A 27,859-nucleotide genomic window follows, 5' to 3' on the forward strand; every position below is an offset into this window, starting at 1 on the left:
ACACACACACACACACACACACACACACACACACATCTATATCTATAGGCAGTGAGCAGGCATGCTTATCAGACAGAAAGAGAGAGAGGGAGAGGATGAAAGCACTCCCCAATAGGATGTGTTCAGTATGCAGTCTTTTTATCTCCATTTTTTCATCTTGTAGGGATTTAGGGAATACACCTGTATGATATCAAGCATCTGGGGCTGGGATTCATACTGCAGTCGGTCACAAGGAATCCAGCTCCCTTAACTGCTAGACTATAAGGCTGGTTCTGATTGAATAATTCTAATTTTTAATAGTCACTGATGGGCTACAATAATTTTAAAATTGTGTTGTAATGCAAACTTCACTTATATTTACCTTGATCCTTAATGTTTTGCTTATTTACTTATGTTTACCTTAATTGATGCTTAACTTTGCATTATTCTGAATAAATAATTAAATATAAACAATAGATACTAATCAAATTTTAGCCTATAGACTAATACTGTTAAATTTTTAAAATGCTGAATAGAATAGTGAATTATAGGTACAATTCATTCACTCAGTAAGCAGTAAGTGAGTAGCATACTATGTGCTCTGTATTATATAGACATTAGAAATGCAAAGATTAATAGGCAATATAAACAATTATGCTCTGAAGAAACTCTTGGCAGAGCAGAAGTGGTTGGTTTAACAGATGATTAGAGCATAGTAGATCAATAAAAATAAATGAAGGTTATTCTTCGTGTAAATCATTGTTTCATAAAGAATAAACATGTAAGTATTAAAATCTAAGACCAAAAGATGACATAATTGGTTACATTGCTGGACTCCCATATAGTAGAACACGATACAAGTCCTGGACCGGCAGCCTAAAACTCACGCCGGGTACGTGTGTGTGCATGGCCAAGATACAAAGGGGAGAATGGAGGAGAAGGAATTGCAACATGGCCATCTCTTCGGTAGGTTATTTCTCACAGTCTGTCTTTCTGTCTGTCGCTGCGTCTCTGTCTCATGCATGCCCTATAGGAAAAAATCTCTCTAAAAAAATAAATAAAACTATATATTTTACCTATTCATTATATTGAGGGGAAAGTGTGTTTGTGTTTGATGTTGTGGCAGAGAAAGTATCATGTCAGATGAATGAAGTTCTTTTAAGGTTTTTGCCATAGGGCATGTGTACTCTCTGGAGAGCAACAGAGTGAGGAAAAGTGGGAAACCATCCCCTAGGAGAGCTGACCATGACAGAATCCCATCTCCTCCATTCTCCTCTTAGGATCTGGACACATATGCACATATACCCAGCATGATTTTCAAGTCACCAGATTCAGAACTCAAATGGTAGTCAATCATGTGGGAGTGCAGTGCCCTAGCCACCACACCACCTGCCTGCCCCATGAGTGGAGTTTTAAAATATTTTTCTTTATCATTTGGAAAAGCAAGGGAGTGTTTTTCACCAAAGCATATTGTAGTGCCCTGAGAAACAAGAAATTAAGTTAAAAAGGAAAGCAGAAATAGATTGTGAAAAGTCTTACACTCTTCAGCAACATAGAATATTGCATTTGTATGTGTGTATGCATAATGATGAAGAATTCAGGATTAAGAGCACAAACTCTATGTACATCCTGACTGCCCTAGCAGTATGTTTTGGTAAAGTCTCAGTTATTTTCTATGCCTCTGTTCCCTCATCCATGATATAGAATGAGAACTTACTGATTTCATTGTCATATTGTAATACTTAAAGAAAATAAAAATATATAACATTTAGAAAAATGTCAGGAATATAAGAAGCTGTCAAAAGATGTTAAGAAACATTATTCTGAAGATTTTTAGTTAGGGATGTAAGGATTAAGGGTGAATTCTAGATAATTGACTCTATTAAAAGATATCTTTCCTGCTGTCATATACTGGATTGTTGGAAAAGTCATAACATATATTTTCTGTTTTTATGTGCAAAAATGCATCATGACTTTTTGGACTACCCAGTATTTCTGCTGAAGATAAAAAAATGTAAATAAATACTGTAAGGGTAGTCATATAATTAAATCTAAATACTTATGCTATCAATAATTTAAGGACTTTGAGTCTTTGACTGACTCAAATGTGATGCTTCCTCTATATGGAGCTAAGACAGTCTTAGTCCTAATGCAAGAAAACCCAGCTCACCATAACAAGAGAAAGTTTATGAAGACAAAAACACATGTTTATAGACTGCAGAAACTTAGACAGATTAAAACTGTCTCTAAGAAATCACCACATACCGGCAAAAAAGTCAATGAGATGATCAGGAAGCAAAATGTAATCAAAATAAAAAAGGAAAGAAACTATGATAAATCTGTAAAAGCCTCATAAATAATGGAGTGATATGTGCTTAATAAGATCAATTATACTTATTTGTATATATTGCAATATATTCAGAGTTAATGACAATTAAAATTAAAAAAAGACAAATACTGATCATTTAATTTGGGCAAGAGGTATTTCTACAATCAGAATTTTATGAAACATCGATATGACAAACTAGCTAAAACAAGAAAATTAGTGTAAGTAAAAATATAATTAATCGTAAAAGGCCTGTTTTTCTAAAAGAATCAATTATATAATTAGCCCAAGGGAGGAGACCATTTTTAGTGATTATAAAAGTAAACTCATTAGAACCTAATGCATTACTGCTTAAGCAAATTGCTTGCGGACTGGAAGCAATAAAATAATGATTTTGCTAAATCAAATATTATGGTACAGAGTCAAATATTATAAGACAGAGTCAAATAGAAAAATTTCCAGGGTTTTATTATTTTATAACTATTTTTATGTATTTAGGAATTCTAACCAGCCCTACAACTATGTTGAGGCTGAAAAGATGCATTCATAGTTTTCCCATGATTTACCGGAAAATTAGTAGTGGCAGACATCGTGAGTGTTCTTGGGTGCAAGGAGAGAGAAAAATCTATTTGTTATGGTAATATGTACCTTTGCCTTCATTGGAGACTATGTCCTGAGATCTTTGAAGAATTGAAAACATACTCAAAGGACCTTGCAAACACCATTACTACATGTAGTTTTCCCTTTCAAAATATATAAATGGTATATGTTTACAACCAAACTCTAGTGATTGCTGCAAGGTCCCTTCAGATTTTCTGTTAGTGTGATATAAATTTATGCCTCAACAAATAAAGAAATGACATGGAAATGATATCTGCACATTGCAATCAGGCAAACTGTCTAATCAAGATTGTTAATGCTTGGGTTCTACTGGAATTTCTTGTAAATTACAAGATCTTTGTGTTGAAGTCTACTAACAATTGCTGTATTTACTGACATTCCATACACTAGGAATATTTTTCCTGACAATAGATATAATTACACAAGGCATTCAATTTCAACCAGGGGCACATATGTTAAACAAAACAAAACAACACAGCAGCAAATATAAATTGTCAATATATGAATTGAATCCTACTTCCCATTGCTAGTGTTGATCAGGAAGCAAAAAATATTGACAGTGTACATAAGAAAAAAACTTATGTAAATGTTTTATCCAATTGTAATTTACTTAAATGAATAAATTTTATTAAACCAACACATATATATCTTTATTTATTTTTATTTTTATTTTTTTGGATAGTGGTGGGCATGTAAGCATGCATGCACTTGTTCCTGGCATGTTTTTCAGGTTACCAGGTCCTTGAACTGATTGGCCATGTGGGATCCAGCTACCAAAACCACCTGGCCACCAGCTGGCCCACAGTTATAATCAACCCACTTAGCAATACAAAGAATGATATCACTTTATCTAACCATAATATGTGATGATAACCTATATCAGAATATGTCAAAATATTGATAAGTCTCTCTCGTAACTAATATTTTGGCTTCTCCTTGTTGAGCAAAGAGAAATGAAACTCCAGTACATCTGCCTCCGTTTTTGTTGTTTCCAAAGGTTACCAGGCAAATATGTTTTCTTTCATTCTTTCAACCTTTCTTTTTGATATTCAATTCCTTTTCTTACTAATAGAAAATAAAATTAGCTCCTTATCTCAGCATTTCCTTTAGTATTAAATACCTATCTATTGTTTTAGGTAATGCTTTAGAATTTTTTAGTAAAGAGTCAGAAGACATCAAAGTTTCAGAAAAAAAGTTATTTGAGTAAAATTCTAAATTGAGAAAATTATATTTATTACCTGATTTTGTCTCTGGAATTTAAAAAATGTTCCATTTTATTTATGGAATAGTTATAACCTCCAAAATAGCATAGTTTGGGTAGTGTGACTATAAATATTAAAAAATACATATTTTTATAATAAATGGCTTTTGCCTGTACTTACTTTTTGTATTCTTACTTTACAAGTAGCACATTTTCACCTTCCATTTGAATTTCCCTCTTTAAATCATTATCTACATCGGCATTATCATTAGTTAAATTAGGAAATACTTTTGGTTCCTAGAGCCTACTGCAGTTGAAAGTCTAGCTACTACAGTGAAATAAAACTGTGTATGTTGATCTTTACTTACTTTTATAAATACTTAAGGACTAAAAAGTCAATGAAAAACTCAAAAAACTGAAATTCCAGTTCTCTGATAAAATAAAGTAAAACTTTTACCACATGAAAAGTGATATTTTATACAAAAATCTTAAAAAAGACATTGAAAGTGACATAAAAAAGTGGAAGGACATCCCATGCTCCTGGATTGGAAGAATTAACATAATCAAAATGGCAATTCTACCCAAATTAATCTACATGTTTAATGCAATTCCAATCAAAATACCAGAGATATTCTTCAGAGATCTAGAAAAGACAATTACAGAATTTTTTTGGAACCATAAAAGACCTCGTATTGCAAAAGCAATCCTGCATAAGAAGAATGGAGTAGGAGGCATATCATTCCCTGATCCTAAGATATAATATAAAGCTGTCGTCATTAAAACTGCATGGTATTGGCATAAAAACAGACATGTGGACCAATGGAAGAGAATAGAGACCCCAAAAATAACCCCCAAAGCTTACAGCCAACTGATCTTTGACAAAGAATTATCAGTCAATCCATTGGGAAAAGGAAAACCTCTTTAGTAAATGGTGCTGGAAAAACTGGGTATCCACCTGCAGAAAGATGAAACTGAACCCCCATCTTTCACCATTAACAACAGTCAACTCAAAATGGATCAAAGATCTGAACCTAAGACCTCAGACAATAAAACTACTTGTGGAAAATGCTGGGGAAACTCTGGGAGACATTGGAGTAGGCAAAGACTTCTTAAATAAGACTCCCAAAGCACAGGCAATAATCCCTAAAATAGACAAGTGGGACTATATTAGACTAAGAAGTTTCTGCACAGCAAAGGACACAGTAACAAGTGTGAACCGACAACCCTCAGAATGGGAAAATATTTTTGTTAAATATGCCTCAGACAAGGGACTGATAACGAGAATACATAGGGAACTCAAGTGCCTTATGCGAAAAAAAATGATTAACCCGATTAAAAGATGGGAAAGTGAGCTGAACAAAAGTCTCTCTAAGGAAGACATACGAACAGCCAAAAAGCATATGAGGAAATGCTCGACATCCCTCATCATAAGGGAAATGCAGATAAAAACCACAATGAGATACCACCTAACCCCTGTCAGAATGGCAAAGATTAAGAATATAAAAAGTGATAAGTGTTGGCGGGGATGTGGTGAAAAGGGAACCCTCCTACACTGTTGGTGGGAATGTAAACTAGTTCAACCACTGTGGAGAACAATATGGAGGTTCCTCAAAGATCTACAAATAGAACTACCATTTGATCCAGCAATCCCACTTCTGGGTATTTACCCAAAAGACAGGAGAACGCTCAGTCAGAAAAGTGCTTGCACATCCATGTTTATTGCAGCATTATTCACAATTGCCAAGACATGGAACCAACCTAAATGTCCACAAACTGATGAATGGATTGGAAAAGTGTGGTATATATACTCTATGGAATACTACTCAGCCATAAAAAATAACAAGACCCTGGAATTTGATAGAAAATGGTCAGATATGGAGGATCTATTGCTGAGTGAAGTAAGCCAGGCTATGAAAGAAAGATATTGTATGTATCCACTCAATATATACCGACTATCCGCACTCTATAATAGAGAGCAAAAATTCGGAGGACATAAACACAGTGAAGGTACTTAATGAGAATAGGACAGTGTGGAATGGGGTAAGTGAAGAGAAGAGGATAGAGAAAGATAGCAAGTGAACAATAGAGAGACAGGACGTTAGTGAGAAACAGATAGGGGTTATTAACTGTTGATGATGACATGTATAGTATTCTCAACTGGATTGGTCTGAGAAGTATTTCATGATGGGCAAAGTATTTTTACAAGCAAAACGAGAAATAACAATTGACTGTTTTATAAAAATAATTAGAATAATAAAAATAATGATTGGGGAAAACAGAAAAGATATTGAATGTTGAAGTGGGGAGATTAATGTCTCTGTACTGACTGACATGCATGGCATTCCCTTTTGAAAAAGCAATGTAATACACTGTAAAGTTATATGTAATCCAATGTAATATAAAGAAGATTATGATGATAATAAAAAATTTTTAAAAATTATGAGAGTAGAGATTTTCAAGCAATTAATTGAAAAAGTACAATAAAAGTATTTACTACTATATAACAACTTGGATATTTTATATTCAAATACATTATTATAATGAGAAAAACAAAAACAAAAAAGTGATATTTTAAGTAAAAAACAAAATTAAAGACCACACAGCTGACAACCATCCTCTACTCTTCCCCAATATCTGACTATACATCTTTTCAATTTCGTCTCATTCGTGTTTCTTGAATCTCTTGTCATTTCATTTACACAACCACAGTCACTGCCTTCAGAGTTTCTCTCCTGAACCACTGCAACCTCTCAGACTACTTTTCCTTGGGCCTCTTCTGTCCATGCAGTGAAATCTCCATTTCCTAAAATAAAAAGACCTTTCAAAAATTTAAAACTTATGCTACACTCCAAATTGAAGCACTTCAGTAGTCCTATTCTACTTAAAAGAGAAAGCATATGCCTCAATCGAATCTTCTAGCACTTAAAATGCCATTTGACTACTTGAGTTTCTGGATCTATCTCATCAGTCATAAAGGATGACATTTACTGATGTTTTACCATGAATCTGGCACAGCAATAAACACTTTACATGGACGATCTTATTTAATTCTAAAGCAATTTTTCAAGTTAGAATCCCATATTAAAGGCGAGGAAACTGTCAAGTGAAGAAAATGAATGAGGTAAAAAGGAGAAAGGAAGGGCATGAAATTCCAAGGAACAAGTAATTATTTCATTTGATTAAGTGGGGGAATATTATGAAATATTTGTGTGAAAAAATGAAACAAGATTTTATGGTTAGAGAAGGAGGCTAAGAATGTTGCCTTTATTTAGTAGAAAATAAGAAGGCAATGATAGAAAATGATTAAATATCTAGAACTATTAATGAGACCAAGTTATGAAAAGGATAGATGAAGCAGAAGGAAAATCAGGTGTATCTGATATAAATAAGAAAGAGTCCAGGATTCCAAAGTTAAAATGTCATTGCCTCAAGTTCAAAGGAGGAAAAGATCACTATAATGATAGAAACTAGCCTTTCGCTCTCTAAGTAAATAAAAAGCGAGGCGTCTGTAGTAACTGTGCCATCAGATCATCTGGATTTTCTTTCTGAAAATCTCATCAGCCAAAGGAAATCAGATGGAGAAAAGACTCACTTTCTAAGAGGAATTTCAGCCAAATTTCCATTTCCCAAGATAGAACACCTGCCATGTTTCCTAAAACCTTTACTATATAAATTACTCCTTCAGGAGCATAGTAAAAATCTGTTTTCATGGATTTAAAAAAAAAAATCTGTTCTTTTTTATAGAAAATCTTAAAGTATTTTTGCATCTGCTGTTGGTATTATAGTGTGACTATGAGACCGTTATTTCCCCATTGTGATTCCTTCCTTATGTTACCCTGCGGGCAGAACTTCTATTTCAGAAACTGTCACAAATGAAATACCAAAGATGTGCAGTGAAATATGAGGCTCCTCAATAGAAGATAACTGCCTTGTTTACATATAAACACATGCACACTACTCACTCAAAGTAATTGTTCCCGGTACCTATTTGCTTAAGCAGATTGCTTTTTGTTCCAGTATCTAAACAATTTTTTTTTAATTCTTATACCCCTCGTTTATATTGATTTAAAGACACCATTTTTCTCTTACAGAAGTTACACGAAGAGTCTCCAAAATGTTCATGAGAAAATGTATTATTAGATTTCAAAATTTTGGCACCAAAATAAACTTATACTTTAATTTCTTTGTTTGAACAAACTTCTTTAAGTACTAGGAATTTGAGAAACTTCTGAATATGTAAGGACGTCCTTCAGAATTTCTGTCAGTTAATGTATCGGTGTCTACAAATGGATAAATTTCTTGACTTACCACATAATAGTTGTACCTCCACTAAGGGAAATCGATCTCTTTGAAACAGATAGAAATTTATGTGCGCCTTTTATAAATAAGATTGGTTATTTGCAAAGAACTCACCATGCTTGGGAAGTGGTTACTAATATTCTCAAGTTTGGGAAGTAATACAGTCGTGTATACTTGACTGCAATGAGAGAGCAGTCTACCTTTCCTATAGCCTGCTGGATGTAGTTCCCAAATGCAGCTGCTCCGAGAAGCACTTGGGCCACCAAACATATTTTAACTGCTACTCAATTTGTTATTAACAAAGTAGCCAAAAATGCTGCCATGACTTGTTTTATAAGTTTGTCCTTAAAGACCAGAGCAGAATTTATTAATCACTTGAGTTCTATAAAGCTTTGTTTACTTTTCAATGTTCTTTTTCAACCTCCCACTGTTCTCTTGCACTTAAACTAGGAATTTCGCAAAGACTATGTTAATGTCCTTATTGATTAGACGGTATACTTGGAAGCATGAGCTATATTCCAATTTTGGGGGGAAAAGAATATTAGACATCCTCTGGCACTGGTATTCCTATCAACTTAATGTATCATTTTTCTCTTTCCTTGCCTCTCTTGCCTCTCCTTCATCTTACTTGCTTTCCTTTCTCCATTCCTTGTCATTTTCTTTTTCTCGCCTATTTCTCTGTATCCATTCACTTTTCTACTTATAGGTCTGACTTTAGTTTAGATCCACTGACTTTGTTTAAAAACAATACATGTGGGGACCAGCAGGTGGCGTGGTGGTTAAAGCACTGGACACTCCCACAGGGCCGACAATGGTTGGAGTCCCAGACTGTTGGCTTGCTTTCTCACTTTCTCTCTGTCTCTCCCTCTTTCTCTCTCTCTGTATCTCACTCTGGTCAAATTGAAATAAATGAATGAATAAATAAAAAGTTAAATAATTCACAAAAAACAATACATGTATCTGGAGTGTTTCCTCTGACAATATTATTAAAAGTACTATTTTGTGGAGCATTTATTTAATTTTTTTGAAAAGAGAGGTCTTTATATACCTGAAAAATATTTTATGTACTGCTAACCTATGATTTGATAAAATTATTTTACAATACTTTTAGAGCCTTCTAGTTGTACTGATATTTTTAATTATATTTACTTTATTCCAGGAAGCTTTAAAAATCTTATACCAAGGGAGCTTTTAGCAAATTAAAAAAGTTAATTTTTTAAAATTTAACTTTATTTTAATTTGACGGGGGGGCGGGAGTGGAGGAGAAAGAGAGAGGAAAGTGAGAAGGCAAACAGCTAGGTCTGGGTCTCAAACCACAATCAGCCATTTGTGAGTCCTGCACCCTTAACCACCATGCCACCTGTCAGCCCCCTCAGCAAATGTTTTCCTATCTCAGTTAAGGCCCAGAAGCAATGTCTTAAAAATTGTGATCATATTATTATCTCCTAATAAGTTGCCACATTTTGGGTTTTGAAAAATATAGTTAACCTTGTCCTTAAATTGCATTAATACAATTCTCAGTTTTTTGTTAGTTTGATTTTCTCCTGGGTGAAAAAAATCAGATACCTACTGATTTTTTTTTTTTTTTTGAGAGGTTTTTGCTATAGGGCACGTGCACTCACCAGAAAGACAGAGAGAGACAGAGAGACAGAAAGCCAGAAATCACCCTCCAGGGGGGATGGCCACGCCACAATCCCTTCTCTTCCATTCTCCGCTTGGGATCTTGGGCACGCATGCACACGTGCCCAGTGTGAGTTTTAAGCCACCGGGTCTGGGACACAAACTGCGGTCGACTATATGGGAGTCCAGCACCATAGCCATTACACTAGCTGCTGGTCCCAGATACATAGTGATTTTTAAGAAAACTGTGGGACTGCTTGAAACCTAAAGAATGGTTTTGGGACAATTCACTTCAGATTATGTGAATTCAAAGTTAACAAATGTCATTCTCTTTAAGTATCTTCTAGACCATTAGGAGAGCTGGTAGCCTTATTAGTTTTTGTTTACTTTTTTCTTGTAGTTTTGCAGAAGGCACATGCACTCATCAGAGAGAGACAGAGAAAAAGATACTAAGAAAGTACCCTCTCCCCATAGAACATGGTCACAATGCAATCCCTTCTCCCCTATCATTTCCTCCTTTCAGGATTTTGGGCATGAACACACATGTGCCCAGTACGTTTCTCAGCCGCTGGGTCCATAACTCTAATCATAGCCATGTGAGATACAGCTGCCTTAACCAGCAGACCATCAGGTGGTCCCGTGGTCTTATTATTTAAAGCAGCTGCCCATAAAATACACAGATGCATTACTTGTTCTTTTTTTTTTTTTCTGGAGAGGTTTTTGCTATAGGGAGCGTGCGCTCGCCAGACAGACAGAGAGAGAGAGAGAGAGAGAGAGCAAGAAATCACCCCCCAGGGTGGATGGTCATGTCACAATCCCTTCTCCTCCATTCTCCTCTCGGGATCTTGGGCACGCACACACACATGCCCAGCGTGAATTTTAAACCACAGGGTCCAGGACACGAATCACAGTCAACTACGTGGGAGTCCAGCGACATGGCCATTACACTAACTGCTGGTTCCCAGATGCATTACTTGTTCTTATGTTCATTCATTGCCAATGGAAAATTCTTTCTCACAGTTTTTAATTCAACTCAGAAAATTAATTTAGAAAATATCAGAATTGTCTCATTTCATAGAAATAACTCATAACAGAAATAAGCAAATAAAAAGAAGAGCATATTTCATGTAATAAAGTTTTCACTCGATTAGGAAAGAGATTTATTTCATTCATCTTTATGTCCCCTGCAGTTCTAATCAGAGTGTTCTTCACACAGTTAGACACTTAATGTTACTCTCTAAACTTAACATTTTAAATTAAATTTTTAAAAAATGCTTAAATTATGTTTAGTATGCTCTTTTTTCAACAAAGATATTAGTTTTCAAGACCTAAAATTACATAAAATTTTAAAGCTACTAGTCATTGTTTTCCCTTAAGAAGAGTAGTCAAACTCATTATTTCTCTGTTCTAAAAGGCAAGCTAATATATATTAACATTTATTATTTGTTTGTTTGGTATATGGCAACATTTCCTTCATTTATTAAAAAAAAATTAAGAGTTTCTAACCAAAACAACAGTTTGAGAAATGTTATAAATAATTATATAAATAATCCATTACATTTTAATAATCTTGTATTATTTATCTTATTCAAATGGAGGACCTTTTTTTGTTTGTTTTAAGAGACATTCTTGCTAGATGGCATGTGCACTCAACAGAGAGACTGAAAGCAAGTAATCACCCCCAAGGGGGAATGGCCACACTGCAATCCCTTCTCCTCCATCCATCCTCCTCTTAGGATTTTGGGCACACATGCAGACATGCCTGGTGTGAGATTTAAGTCTCCCCGGGTCCAGGACTTCAACTATGGTCGACGATATGGGAGTCCAATGACCTAACGACTATACCATTTGATGTTCCCCTGGGGATCTTTTTGACATTCTACAATAAATTTTAAAAATGCAAAAATCATACACAGGGAGCTTTAAGTTTCTTCAATTTACTTGTAATTATCATAATTTAGTTATCTGTATTATTATCAAAACCTAGGTTACTTTTGAACTGCATCTCTTCTACTGCTATGAAATTTCTAATTATGACATATCTTTTGGGAATAGTTATACCTATGCAAGGAACTTTCCTTCTTGCCACTCCCTCAAACCTTCTGCACCACTCCTATTGGAATATTTAAATTCTACTTTCCCATATTTCATAGTTCTATCTGAGTGTGAAGTTTCATCCAAATGTCACCTCCTGTTTTAATGCACTCCCTGAATTTCCTAAAGTGAGCTGATTACTTTTATTTTTGTGTGCTCTACCCCAAGTATCTCTTTACTGTATTCATACCATGGTATCATTGTTTCATTTTACTGTATCTATACCATGGTTAGTTCTATCTGAGTGTGAAGTTTCATCCAAATGTCACCTCCTGTTTTAATGCACTCCCTGAATTTCCTAAAGTGAGCTGATTACTTTTATTTTTGTGTGCTCTACCCCAAGTATCTCTTTACTGTATTCATACCATGGTATCATTGTTTCATTTTCCATTAAACTGTTTTCTCTTCCAAGAAAGACCCTGTGACGTATTTTTCTTCACATTTCCTCTATGGAGCATAGGGCCTGACATGCAGTAAGTGTTCACAATATTTACTAGTTGAGTGAAGAATAACTAAGTCTTTTTATTCAATCATTTTGTCATGTATTTCTATAGCAATAGCACATGCATTATACCTGAGGTTAGTAAAAGCTGGAAAGCAAATTTTATTTTAAAAACTCCCCAAAATTATAAGTATCAATTAGATTTTATTTAGTACATGTCTATCCTTGTAGCCTCTGTTCTCTACCATGTGGAGTTTCTCTTCTACCAAAGTTTTCGGTACAGGTAATGATGTCTCAGTGATGCATCTCAGTGGCTTGGACAAGGAGATATTGAAGCGATAATGTACGTTCAGGAAACAAAAAATGGCAGACTTATAATTACAGAGCTGCGTTCTAAACTCACTAGGAACACCAGTAGTATAGGTATTCTGCAGGTCCAATGTATTTGCATATGTCAATATTATGTATTTTTTCACTTCTAGATGTTAGATCCACTCACTCACTTATTCAACCAACAAGTGTGATTCGAATGCTTAATAAATTTCAGGTGCTAGGCTCAATCCTGGAGACACAATGACACCCTAAACAGACAGTCACATGCTATGGAAGATCCTTTCTTTCTGGATTTAACATTGTAAGAAGAGACTATGGAATTACATTTAAAAAATCATCAATTTACACTTGGAATAACTTTACATAGGAAACTCAGGGTGACTCATACATGCATCTAACTTGAGGAGCTAAATCATTTTTGTATCTAAAAGCTTTGCAGGAAGTTGAGAGGAAAATGTGTATTTTCCTTGCCTACAAGTAAAGCAATTTACTCAATTAAACTTTCAAAAGTTCTGCAGGACTGAGTTTATTTTTCAGAATTGAAATTACTTGTAATAAAAAAGGAGACATTACAACTTATGCCACAGAAATAAAAATATCACACAAGACTACTATAAACAAATATACACTAAAAATTAAATAACTTAAAAGAGACAGATACATTTCTATGAATATAAAAGTTAACAAGATTGAATGGTTAAAAGAAAAAAGAAAAATACAGTCTAACTACAATGGTACAGGTGGTAGGGTGCTGTTGCATAATACTGGAGACATATGGGGCAGCTGAGTTCTGTTCCTCAGTCTATCTAAACGTGCCATGTTTGCCTATAAGTACACCTGTGATCCAGGCTGCCTGGGAGGTTGCTGGGGAGGATTACAGCATAAGATCCTGGGGAGTCCCTGTTGCTCTCTATATCTATTTCTAGTGTACTTTCTCATGAAAGAAAGAAACTTTAAAAAATTAGAAAATTTGAACAAATAACGAGTAAGGAGATTGGCTTGATAATCAAAACCTCCTCAACAAAGAAAATCCCAGTACCAGATGGCTTCAACTAGTGAACTCTACCAAACATTTAAAGAAAAAAATCATACTACTCTTTCTCATATTCTTCAAAAAATTTTAAAGAGGAAATGCTTCTAATCTCATTTATTCAGGGCAGCATTAACCTGATACCAAATCCAAACAAAGATACCACCTGAAAAAGAAACTACAGGCCAATATTTCTGCTAAACATGAATGTAAATCTTCAGCAAAATATTAGCAAACAGAATCTAATATCATATTTAAAAAATTGTATATCCTGGGTGCAAACATATGCAAATAGATAAATGTGATAACATACTAATTGACTAAAGGACAAAATTTACGTGATCTTAAAAATTTATTGTAAAAAAAAGTACTCACCAAAATTGAATATTATTTTATGATGAAGAACTCTCATAAACTAGGTATAGAAGGAATTTATCATGACATAATAAAATAAAAAAGCCACAGCTGACATCATATCTAACAGTGAAAAGCTTTTCCTCTAAGATCAGAAATAATACAGATGCCGCTCTCACTACATTTTTATTTTTTTAGGTTTTTGCTATAGGGTGCGTGTGCTCACCAGAAAGCCAGAGAGATACAGAAAGCGAGAAATCACCCCCCAAGGGGGATGGCCACACCACAATCCCTTCTCCTCCATTCTCCTCTCAGGATCTTGGGCACGACTGCAAACATACCCAGCGTGAGATTAAGCCACCGGCCTGGGACTTGAACCACAGTCAACTACATGGGAGTCCAGCAACGTAGTCATTACATGTACTGCTGATCCCTACTCTCACTACTTTTATTCAGTGTAGTACTGAAACTCCTACTCAGAGCAGTCAAGCAACAAAAAATGAATAAATAAAAAGAAATTCATATCAAAAAGGAAGAAGCATAATAGTCTCTGTTTACAGATGATATAATCTTACACATAGGAAACCTTGAAGACTCCATAGAGGGAAAAAAAATAAAACTATTAAATGAATAAATAAAGTTACAAAATACAAAATTAATATATTACAAACATTTGTGGGGTATTAGCAGTGGCATGGTGGCTAAGGCGCTGGACACTCCCACATGGCCAACCATGGTTTGAGATCTGTTGGCTTTCTCACTTTCTCTCTCTCTGTCTCTGGTCAAATTAAAATAAAAGAATGAATAAATAAAATTAACTAAATAATTCTTTAAAAATAACACAATCATTTGTGTTTCTATATATGCCAAAAAATCACCATCTTAAAAGAAACTTACTTAAAAAAAACACTTCATTTGCAGTAGCATGAAAAAGAGTAGGCTATTTCATAATACTCTTAACCAAGGACATAAAGTCTTGTACACAAATGCTGATTTAAAAAAAGAGAAAAATAAAAAAGATACAAATAAATTAAAAGGTACCCTGAATTGGAAGATTTAATGTCATTAAAATGTCCATAGTACTCAAAGCAGTCTACAGATTCATTGCAATATCAATAACATTTTTAAACAAATTTAGAAAAAAAAAAACAGTTAAATGCACATGGAATCTTAAAATACTCTGAGAAGTCAAAGAAAGAGGAAAAAAGCTGAATCATCACATTTCCTGATTTCACATATATATCAAAAAGCTACAGTAATCAAAATAGTGTATAAAAACAAACACATGGACCAATGCAACAAAATAGAAAGCTCAGAAATAAATCTACATAAATATGGTCAACTTATTTTTGAAGAGGGTACAAAGAGCAGTAAAGAAAAAAACCTCTTAAACAACTGATGTTGGGAAGACAATATCCACACACAAAAGAATAAAGTTAACCATTAGCTATACCATAGTCAATAATCAGTCAAAATGTATTAAAGAATTAATAATAGTAAGACCTAAAACTGTAAGAAGAAAGCATAAGGGTAAATTTTCATGATATTGGTCTTGGCAATGATTTTTCGGATATGATATCAAAAGCACAATCAACAGGGAACCAGCAGTTAGCGTAATGACTACGTCACTGGACTCTCAAGTAGTCGACCGCGGTTCGCATCCCAGACCTGGTGGCTTAAAACTCACGCCAGCCGCGTGTGCGTGTGTGCCCAAGATCCCGAGAGGAGAATGGAGGAGAAGGGATTGCAGCGTGACCATCCCCCCTGGGGCGTGATTTCTCGCTTTCTGTACCTATGTCTCTGTCTGTCTGGCGAGCGCACACTCCCTATAGCAAAAACCTCTCCAAAAAAAAAAAAAAAAGCACAATCAACAAAAATTAAAATAGACAAGCAGGACTATGTCAAACTAAAAAGCTTTGCACTCCAAAGAAAACAATAAGAAGGAAAGGCAATCTATGAATTGGGAGAAAATATTTGTGAATGATATATCTGAGAATGAATTAAAATTCAAATTACATAGGGTTGGCCCATGGCCTAAAAGTTAAGCGAGCCAGATCCCAAATGGCTTACCATATAGTTCAAATCCCAGACCTAGTGGCTTGAGAAACATGCTAGGCACATATACTTGTATGCCCTAAATCCCAACAGGATAAAGAAATGGAAGAGAAACTCTTAGAGTTGAGGTATGTTTTTTCCTTCCTTCTTTCTCTCTCTTTGTCTCTCTTTGGTGAGTGTTTGGTGAGTGCACATGCTCTCTGACAATTAAAAATAATCCAAAATATATAAGGAACTCAAACAAATCAATATTACAAAAATTAAAAATGGACAAAAGACCTGAATAAACATTTCTTCAAAGAAATGTTTGGACAGCATGCATATGAAAAGATGTTCAACGTCACTGATCATCAGGAAAATGCAAATCAAGACCATGAAACTGATCATCAGGAAAATGCAAATCAAAACCATGAGATTGACGGGATGTAAAGAAACTGTAATTTTTATACACTGTTAGTTGGAATCTAACATGGTGCAGTTGCTATGGAAAACAGTACTGGGACCAGCAGTTAGAGTAATGGCTATGTCTCTGGACTCCTATATAGTCGACCGCGGTTCACTTCCCGGACCCGGTGGCTTAAACTCACACTGGGCGCATGTGCATGCATGCCCAAGATCCTGAGAGGAGAATGGAGGAGAAGGGATTGCGGCGTGGCCATCTCCCCTAGGGGTGATTTCTCGCTTTCTGTCTCTCTGTCTGTCTGTCTGGTGAGCTCACGTGCCCTATAGCAAAAACCTCTCCAAAAAAAAAAAAGAAAACAGTACAGAGATTTTTCAAAAAGTAAAAATAGAATTATCATATGATCTATCAATATCACTTCTGGGCATATATCCACAAGAATTAAAATCATAATCTTGAAGATTATGAACATATCCCATGTTTATTACAGCATTATTCTCAATAGTCAAGATATACAAACAACGTAAATGTCCACTGATAGAGAAATAAATAAACACATAAAATATACAGAAAGTGGAATATTTTCCAGCCTCACAAAAGAAGAAAATATTGCCATATGCAATACATAGATGTGCTTGGAGGCTATTGGGCAGTAAAATAAACTAATTACATTAAAACAAATACATCGTTATTTTATTTAAATAATATATCTAAAATATTTAAACCCATAAAAACAAAGTAGAATGGTAGGTGCTTGTAGCTAGGGAGAGGAAGAAATGAAATATTTCTGTTCAATTCATAAAAAGTTTTAGTTATGCAAGATGAACAAGTTATAGAGATCTACTGTGTAACATTGAGCTTATCATACTGTACTGCACAGTTTAAAAATGTTTGAGCGGGAACCAGCAGTTGGCGTAATGGCTATGTCACTGGACTCCCACGTAGTCGACCGCGGTTCGCGTCCCAGACCAGGTGGCTTAAAACTCACACCGGGCATGTGTGCGTATGTGCCCAAGATCCCGAGAGGAGAATGGAGGAGAAGGGATTGTGGCATGACCATCCCCCCTGGGGGGTGATTTCTCGCTTTCTGTCTCTATGTCTCTCTCTGTCTGTCTGGCGATCGCACGTGCCCTATAGCGAAAATCTCTCCAAAAATTAAAAAAAAATGTTTGAGGAAAGGCTCCATGTTAATTGCTCTTACTTCTGGAAAGAAGAGAAATATTTGTAAATTCTGATAAAATATTTGAATTTTATCCATGTAATTTTGTAACTGAATTGAAGGAAGACCAAAATCTTAAGATAGTAAGACTGAATGTTAACTATGACAAAGTTGTTGTAATTTCTAGACCCACATAAGTTTTTTTTTATTAATATAAATTGTTCTTAACTTCCCTAAATAATAACACAAGATATTATTTTTACCTGTGTATTCAAGATGAAATCCTGCAGCAGAAACACTGATGTCTGATTGAAAATTTAGATACAGATTATTAGATGTACTATTCAAAAGATGGGGTATTGTTGTTCCTGAAATGATAATTGAGAAGGCAGGTTAATGATCACAAAATAGATGCTACAGAAAAACTATATAATTTAATTACTAATCAGGCAACAGATTAACACTAAAATTGTGAATTGGATGGATTATTTTTTAAAGAATTTTTATAAGAACAATTCTCCCATATTACTCTCCCTACCTCCAAGGAGAGAGACCTTTGAGATGATTTTAGAGTGCTTTTGAAAAGTAGGTGGGGGGAACCGGCAGTTAGCGTAATGGCTATGTCGCTGGACTCCCACGTAGTCGACCGCGGTTCGTGTCCCGGACCCGGTGGCTTAAAACTCATGCCGGGCGCGTGTGCGTGCGTGCCCAAGATCCCGAGAGGAGAATGGAGGAGAAGGGATTGCGGTGTGACCATCCCCCCTGGGGGGTGATTTCTCGCTTTCTGTCTTTATGTCTCTCTCTGTCTGTCTGGCGAGCGCCCGCGCCCTACAGTGAAAATCTCTCCAAAAAAAAAAAGAAACAGGAAAAAAAAAAAAAGTAGGTGGGAAAAAAGAAATCTGGTGAAAGTCAAAACAATACATTTTACTGGGAACCAGCAGTTAGCGTAATGGCTATGTCGCTGGACTCCCACGTGGTCGACCGCGGTTGGCATCCCAGACCCAGTGGCTTAAAAGTCATGCCGGGTGCGTGTGCGTGCATGCACAAGATCCTGAGAGGAGAATGGAAGAGAAGGGATTGCAGTGTGACCATCCCCCCTGGAGGGTGATTTCTCGCTTTCTGTCTCTCTGTCTCTGTCTGGTGAGCGCACGCGCCTCATAGCAAAAAACCTCTCAAAAAAGAAAATGCATTTTACATGTCACCTAAAATTTTTAAATTTCATATGGATTTTAATATTCTGTGAATAAAATAATAACAAACTTAATGTTTTAATCTGCAGGTGATTTTTATGGTATAATAACTTGAGACTTTGTTGAGAGCAAATACTCATATTTTCCTTTATTAATGAATTTATATACCAGGGGACTTCAAAAAGTCCATAAAAATGGAACTAAGTATGAGACTGTTTCGGCACAAAAATTTTGAAATCTGTGCATAGCTTTTCATAATATGTATTTTCTTTGAAGTTTTTGAAGTACATGCATCTGTGTGTGTGTATTTCTATATCAGGTCAAGCATCTAATGTTTCTTACACTCTGACAGCAAAACTGGTGGTTAGCTTTAAAAAAATCCCACTTCTGAATTTGTGCTGGCCTGCCTCTCAGCAGTTGCATTATAATGATGTTCTTCTAAACATCTGAAGGAGAAAAACTATAGTTTATACAATTATTAAATTGTAAAATGTAATTTTCTGCTTGAACCTATTGCTTCTGAAGTATTCAATACTGGACTAATAGTTCAAGATCCTTAAGATTCCAACTAAAGCAGTTTCACATGAAAAGTATGAAAATAACAGTCAGTTCTGTCTTAAGATAAAGTTCAAGAAGCATGTGAGTTGATAGTACTGCAAATATTATACAATTACTCTACACTTGCTTTGCTTGTCTGTGGGCCTTACTTACGATGACTTCTATGAAAGAATAGAAAGAAGCCATGATATGTCATATGGTTGCCTTCTTGTCTCTGACCTCACTCTGTCCAGAGTGTTCTAACTGCAGTCACTGAAGACAGTGGTAAACAGAAACTCTAAAGGTCACTTGCACTGCTTTAAGTCTCTTAGAAGATTGTAGTGATTAAGAGCTCTGTCTCTGGACTCACACCAGCTGGGCCCCAATCTCATTTTAACATTAGCAGAACAACCTCAGGCATCTTAATCTCCCTAAGCTTCAATAACCTAACAGGACTGCTAGAAAGATCAAATGAGAAATGTATGATAAGACTCACAAAAGGCTAGTACTAAGCAATCAGTAGCTGTTTTTATCATTTTTATTTTTTATTAATAAATCATTACACAATCTTTTGTTTAGAAAGCACATTCTTAATTTTGTAAGATTTTTTTCCAAGAAAGATTTCCATATAAGCCTAGACCTAAAATATTGGGTCATCAGGAAAGTCATGATTCATTAATATTATTTATACCTAAAGCAAAATCACTCCTGTTCTAGGTAGTTCTTTCTTTTCCTCATTAGTGATGCTGATAATTGGTAATCATAATCTATTTAAATATCTTTTAAAAGCTTAAACCATTCAAACTTTTCTATATATCAGAAATGTATAAATGAACAATTTAGCTATGTCTGTATTTCTAGAACTTAAAAGTATAATATTAAAATTTAACAAAGTAAAACTTTTTATTTCAACTTGTGTGCTAAAAGAAGCTCTTAGATTATTGTTTTAATTACATTTGGAATCCTAAAAAATCTAGCAGAAGATATTTATGAAAAGTCAGTGTTGGGACCAGCATGTGGCATGGTGGTTAAGACGCTGGACACTCCCACATGGCTAACTACGGTTTGAGTCCTGGACCTGGTTGCTTACTTTCTCACTTTCCTTCTCTCTCTCTCTGTGCCTGTCTCTGGTCAAATTAAAATAAATGAATGAATGAATAAATAGAATTAAATAAATAATTCTTTTTTTAAAAAGTCAGTATCTTTCACAACAAAGTGGATTCTTTTATTTTGTGTTTCTTTCTGGTTTTGTTACCTATGCACTATATATATCATTTTATACAAGTTGATTCACATCATAGAAATAATTTATTTCTTCATTCACACTTAACAGTACTTCATTGCACAAAGCATTGTATTGAGTGTTAACAAATTTTTCCAGAAAAAATTATTTGAGAGTAAATGAGACTTTGTTTTGGTAATAGTTTGTAAGGTGGGAAGACAGTCTCCAGCTTAAACTAAAAGCACATTCACAAAAGGATGGGAAGGATGTGGTGGTTTTAGGAGGAAAAGCCTCATTTCAAACTTTTTCAGTACCGATTGGCTGATTAAAGTCACAGTCTCATTGGTTCAAAAGTAAACTTCAAAGGTTTAGTGTTTGTTTTCTCTACAGGAGTACAGAGTAACTCTAGACAGCAAATGGCCGCTATACTCCTTGTTGATTTAGACCTGGTTAGCCACTTAAGACCCTTCTTGAAGAATTTTATTCATTAAGAGTTTACATTTCCAAGGACAGTCTAAATTTTAACTATTATTGTTAATCCTTTTTATATTTTTAAAGAAAAAGACAAGCATCATGTTTCTGAACCACAACTCACTTGAAAATATATTATCATTAACGTAAAAGTTTCAAAAAAGAATTACAGAAATAGAGCAATAGTAAAGTTTTAAACAGCTATGTGAATATTACCCTTAAAGCTTCTCAAACTTGCAACCTTTTAATTTAATTTACTATGTACATTTTTTTTTGCCTTAGGGCATACGTGCTCGCAGGAGACACAGTCAGTGAGAGGGAAAGTGAAAAATCACCCCCACGGGGGATGAACACACGACAGTCCCTTCTCCTCTGTTCTCCCAGGATCCTGGGCACACTCGCACATGTACCCAGCATGAGTTTAAAGCCACAGAATGTGAAACTCTATCCATGGTAGCACATGTGAGAGTCCAGAAATATAACAGCTCCACCATCTGCTGGTCTCTATTATATATAGTTTTAAGAAGACAAATTGAAACCACTAAGAAAGAGTCCTAGGGAGTACTCCTTCAAATTTTTTTTTTTTTTGCTATAGGGCATGTGCACTCCCCAGAAAGACAAAGAGTGACAGAGAAACAGAAAGTGAGAAATCACTCATCGGGGGTACAGCCATGCTACAGTCCCTTCTTGTCCATTCTCCTCTCGAGATCTTGGGCACGCATGCACTTGTGCCCAGCATGAGTTTTAAGTCCGGGACTTGAATCACAATTGACTATTTGGGAGTCTAGCGATATAACCATTATACTATTTTCTGGTCTCCAAAAATACATATGTTTTTAATTGCCATAAGGTATGGTGTACACTTGTCAGACAGAGACAGAGAGACAGAAAGAGGCTGAATGGACCCCACCAAAGAGGTATGAACATACCATAATTCCTTCTCCTATGTTTCTCTACCCTATGGGGTTTGGAGCATCTGATTGAATATTTATTTCAATTAAGCTCAGCTTTCTTATTTACCTGAATAACTTCCAAGTCTTGGAGCGTTGTTGTCTCCCCCATCATAAAAGTCTAGAGAATCCCAGTTATGTTCTGTAGCAAAGCTAACAACTTGAACCTGTGAAATAATATTACTGGTAAGCATATACATTTAGCAATATATATATATATATATCAGTCCCCCTGAAAATGAGAGCTCAAAGCCTGATCCACCACAGTGTGGCCCTTCATAGAAGAGTTTTAACAGAACTAACCACAGAACTAACCTTTGCCAATATGGCACTGACCTACAAGAGCTGCTTTTTATACAACAAATCTTACACCAACACCTAGCAGTGTTCCTTATCGGTATTACATGAGAAGGTCTGTCATTACCTTAGGTCATTCTCTTTATTAAAAGCTTTGAGTTAATCTAATGACTCAGTGCCCAGATACCAATGCATCTTAAAAACAACTGATTAAAGTTTATGTTTAGACAGTTAGATTCTTGTCACCAGTTAAGTTTTCTCATTTCTTTAGATGTTCAGACGTTACCAGATTTATGGTCTATGAGCATTTAGAGTTTTGTTTTGTAATTTACCGGTGGGACATGCACCACCAAAGAGAGTAGGAGAGGAAAATAAGAAAGCATCCTTCATGAGGGAGAGTCATGTAGCAATACCTTCTCCTCCATTTATCTTTCTTTCTGGGATCGTGGGCATGCAAACACATGTGTCTGGCATGTTTTTTAAGCCACTGAGTTCAGGACTTGAACCACACAATTAGCCATGTTTGAAACCAGCTGACCTAATCACCACACCACATGCTTTCCCCATACAGAGTTTACATTTGTAAAACATATTTCTTTCCTGGATATAATTTATTTCTCTTTTCCTTACATAAACTTTGCCTTATTTGTTCACTTTTTTTTTTTATTTAGATTTTTACCATAGAGCATGAGTGCTCTCTGGAGAGAAGCAGAGAGTGAGAAAAAGTAAGAAATCAATCCCCAGAAGTGGAGATGGCCACACCACAATCCCTTGTCCGCCTCCCTCCTCTCAGGATTTTGGGCACACGTGCACACATGTCCAGCATGTTTTCCAAGTCACTGGGTCCTGGACTCCAACAGTGCAGTTGGCTATGAGTGATCCAGCACTTTAACCACCATATCATGTGCTGGCCTTCTTCTGTTCCTTTTATTTAAAATTCTTAACATTATTATTTCAGACGTACATATTTTTTAGAGGTTTTTGCCTTTTGGGTGTCTGTGCTCAGCAGAGAGAGAACAAAAACAGTGAAAGGGAAAGTGAGAAATTACCTCCAAAGGGAGATGGCCATGCTGTAATCCCTTTTCCTCCATCCTTGCAGGATCTTGGGCACATACGTACATGCACCCAGCATGAGTTTGAAGTCACTGGGTCCTAACTCGAATCATGGTCAATCATGTGGGAGTCCACTGATGTTTTGCCATCTGCCGGCCCCTCATATGTATATTTTAATAAGTCTCAATTTACATGACCAAAAAGGATACTTTGTAATTGACTTGAATGAATCTTTTAGAGATTATTTTTATGAAGTTACACTAACTAAATCATTGTGTAGGTTTCTAAAACTGAGAAGTAAAATGCTAGTATTTAATTCTCTCGTCTATTAAATTTTATTTAAAGGAAGAGGCATGTGTTTCTCTGTTGCACATCACTTGGCACAGCTTGAACTTTTGCAGGAACCCACAGGAAACTCACAACTGTGGATATTATGGTTTGTTCTTTATTAATTATTCCATAGTTTTGGAAGAGAAAAATAAATTACTTTATTAAAATTAATTTATTTTATTTAGCTTAATTATGTTATAAATGTAAGTATTATACTCATTTAGTACATAATTACAGTGATTTCATTTATTGACAGTTTTTTATCTGTAAAATAGCCCACCATTATTCTTCTAGTCAAGTGAACGCTAGTGCCTCTTTTCCAGGGTGAATGCCACATGGCAACAGATACCCTGCATGTGTGACTGGCATTAGATCCAATGGTAATATTCCAGGACAGGAAGAAGACCAGAATTAAAGTTGTATGATTGTAATATAACCACCACCTTCTTAAACAATGATGAATTGTCTCTTTATATCTGAATTCCCTTTCCTCCAGAGGAAGAAAAGATTGAAGCAAACCAAGAAGAAAACTGGAGATGCAGGAAAGGGAATTCAGAATGCAGAAGGTGACATTTGGCATAGACTTAAGACACTGAGAAGTTTCTGTTTCACTGAAGGAAATACAGAGAACATAAAAACGTAAGGGAGGCGAAGCATGGGCTGAATTTTGTGAGCCTTCAGTAATCCAGTTTAGCCACAGTGAAGAGTGTGTGTGTGTGTGTGTGTGTGTGTGTGTGTGTCTGTATTCCATATATATATATATGGAAATCTTCATGCAAAGTTAGAAAAAGCATAAGAAAGTTAGAGTAGATGATTGTGAATAATATAAGATAATTTAGAGTCAGAGTTCCTAGATTTGCAAATTCCTGCCTCTCTCAATCCACTTGCATGCAACTCTAGTATTAAATTGTTCATATCTCTGTGCTTCAGATTTCTTTCAAAAATCATTTTAATATAGGTATCTAATGAATAGATCTGTTGTAAAAATTAAATTAGTTAATATATATAAAGGGTTTAGCATAGAGCCCAGAATATACAGACTCAATGAATCTCAGCTAAGAGAGAGATCGAGAGAGAGACACACAATGAAGACCGAGCATTAGCATGATAATTGTGGATTTAAAAATTTTAGACATGGGTTGAGAAATAACAGGACTTTGGTTAAGGTATAGCACTGATAAAAAAAAAAAAGTGAGAAGATAATGTTAATGTTCATTGCAATAATATTTCAATGTCTGCTGCAATGAAGAACAATGAAAGACTAAACTAAGTTGAAGGCAAGAAGCATATAAATAGAAAATAGATATCACATGTGTTGTTCTAGATGACGTTACTGAAGTTCATGTAATTTGAATAAGGGAGGAAGATAAAGGAAAATTTTAGGAATAATTTATCTTTTTTCCCTTTAGTTACTGAGAGCAGAGAGGAAAGATGAAACATTGTGAACATCTCCAGGAAATCGTTTACCTGGATAGAAGGAAGACAATCTCAAAAAATAGCAAGTCCAATCTCTGGATATTGTAATTATCAACTTACTTATTGTTTTTAAAAAAAGAGTCTTTCAGATGTGATTAATTTTAAAACTTGAGATAGGGAGAAAGTAGAGGAAGATTCTACATAGAGGAGGAGAAGGCCATGGAGGCAAAAATTAGAGTGATATGGCCAGAAGTTAAGGAATATCCATTGTCACTAGAAGCTAAAAAAGGCAAGAAGGGCAGGCCAGCAGGTGGCATGAAGGTTAAGGTTGCTGGATCCTATATGGCTAACTTTGAGTCCCAGACCTAGAAGCTTGAAAATCATGTCAGGTGTGTGTGTATGTGTGTGCGGGTGTGTGTGCCCCAAATTCCAAGAGAAGAATGGGGGAGAGGAGATTCCTGAATAGCGAGTGGTAGGGGGAGATAATTTCTCTCTCTCACTCCAGCAAGTGCATGCACCCTATATTGGAAACTAAAAAGAATATATATATAGCAAGAAAGGAACTCTCCAGAACCTGGCAGAGTAGGGTATGAAAGGAAAAGATCTATCAGCATCTTGGTATCAGTGTGGCAAAACTCATTTGGGACTTCTGGGAGAAAATAATTGTCTGTTGTTTGCTGCTCTGAAATTAAAAATATTTTGTTACAACAGGTGCACAATCTAATACAACTTGCCACTAGGATTCTGGGAAAGTTGTAAATGTAGTTTGGCATAATAAAAACAGAGAGGGAAGAGAGACTGGAAACAGATAGAAGAACTAGCAGACCATACTATGAGATCTGTTAAGAGTCTTAATAACTAAAAACTCAGTATGACAAGAGAGTCAAATAAGGGCCAGCTGAAGATTTTGGAAGCAGTAACTACTGACTCAGATTGAGAACTTTGCGCTAGATGGAGCTGTTCAATATGACAATAAGATAATTTCATGAGGTAACAAATTTCTGCTCATAAAAAAACAGGAATCTATCATACAGATGTTCAAATCCCTTTTCACTTGTTTGGAAGATTATGTGAAAGCATGATGATCTTGCTATAAATTGACACAATTATGGAACCACAGCCTCTCCCCTCATAGTTCATCACATAAAAATTACTCTCTTTCTTCCACGATCACTGCTACTGTCGAGTAGTCCCTTTGGAATTCTCCCTCTAATATACTCTGCTAAAATAAATAGGCAAACAAATGAATCTACTTCTCTCGACAAGTTTTTCATGTAATATTAATATAACAAATTGGTGTATTTGGGGATTATTTCCAAAGAATGCTCATTCTCTATTATTGTAAACTTACCACCATCCAAAATATTTCCTCTTATATTCTTTTCACTAGTCACTATCCTTTTTATCTCATATATGACTTATTGAATACCTGTATCATACTTTATTCAGACACATATTCAGTCTAAAAAACATTGCTTCAAATCTAGTGTACTAGCCAGATAGCTTTTAGGTGAAGTTAATAAAATTTCAAACATAAGTCATATATTATGTGTGTTTTATAATTTTCAGTAATTTGGTGAAATAACTAAAACTAGAAGCTACCTAAGAGATTAAGTAGTAAAGAGTGCTTAGTAATTCTTTAGAGTATTTAGAAACTATAGTCTAATATGCCTTGCACAGTACAAATTTGCTAAATGTTCTTCTACATCCAAATTTTATTTTCTAAAGTACAAGCATAAATAAAGTACTTTCTCGGTAATTTTTCAGTGTGTTGATATGTGTCTGGTCTTAAACAATGTTTTCCCAGGGCAAGAAATATACAATATTGTTTTTCTGTAGATGTCTTAGCTCATCATACGAAATCAAATCTACAGTAAAAACTTCACTTGTGGGGATCAGCAGCTGGTGTAATGGCTATGTCACTGAACTCCCATATAGTAGAATGGGGTTCGAGTCCCAGACCTGGTGACTTAAAACTCACACTGATCATATGTGCGTGTGTACCCAAGATCCCAAGAGGAGAATGGAGGAGAAGGGATTGCAGCGTGGCCATCCCACCAGGGGATGATTTCTCACTTTTTTCCTGTCTCTCTCTGTCTTTGGGCAATTTCAGTGGCCCTAAAGAAAAAAAAAAACTCTAAAAAAAAAAACAACAAAGAACAAAAATCTTCACTTTTAGAGCTATTTATTAATTCATTCTAAAAATATTTTTAAATATTTTTGAACAATTTTTTTTTTTTTTTTTGTCTATGGCAGCTTACACATGTGCCACCAGCAAGAGTAGCTGCTGGTCTATATTTTTGTTTATTGTTTTTGTTTTTTGTTTGTTTGTTTTTAATTTTGCCAGAGGGTGCCTACACTTGTCAGAGACAGAACAGGGGAAAGCGAAAAAGCATCCACCATTAGGCATAGTCCCACCGCAATCCCTTCTACTATATTTCTTCTCCTTTCAGGATTTTGGGCGTGTATACTCAGTGCAC

At 35.3% G+C, this 27,859-nt stretch overlaps 1 protein-coding gene across 1 annotated transcript in view; it reads right to left on the reverse strand.

Moving 5' to 3' along the window:
• CSMD3 (CUB and Sushi multiple domains 3) overlaps nucleotides 1–27,859 on the reverse strand; it is a gene marked incomplete at its 3' end in the record, with an annotated part of 1,277,483 nt that overhangs the window by 117,974 nt on the left and 1,131,650 nt on the right. The window contains exons 37-38 of the mRNA XM_027771421.1: nucleotides 22,354–22,450; nucleotides 18,177–18,281 (exon numbers count right to left, since the gene is read on the reverse strand). Of these exons, the coding sequence (XP_027627222.1) occupies nucleotides 18,177–18,281; nucleotides 22,354–22,450 (202 nt within the window). The remainder of the gene's footprint in view (nucleotides 1–18,176; nucleotides 18,282–22,353; nucleotides 22,451–27,859) is intronic.

Source organism: Tupaia chinensis, unplaced genomic scaffold (assembly GCF_000334495.1).
Source record: "Tupaia chinensis unplaced genomic scaffold, TupChi_1.0 Scaffold000032_1, whole genome shotgun sequence".
In the NCBI taxonomy this organism is placed as follows: Eukaryota; Metazoa; Chordata; class Mammalia; order Scandentia; family Tupaiidae; genus Tupaia; species Tupaia belangeri.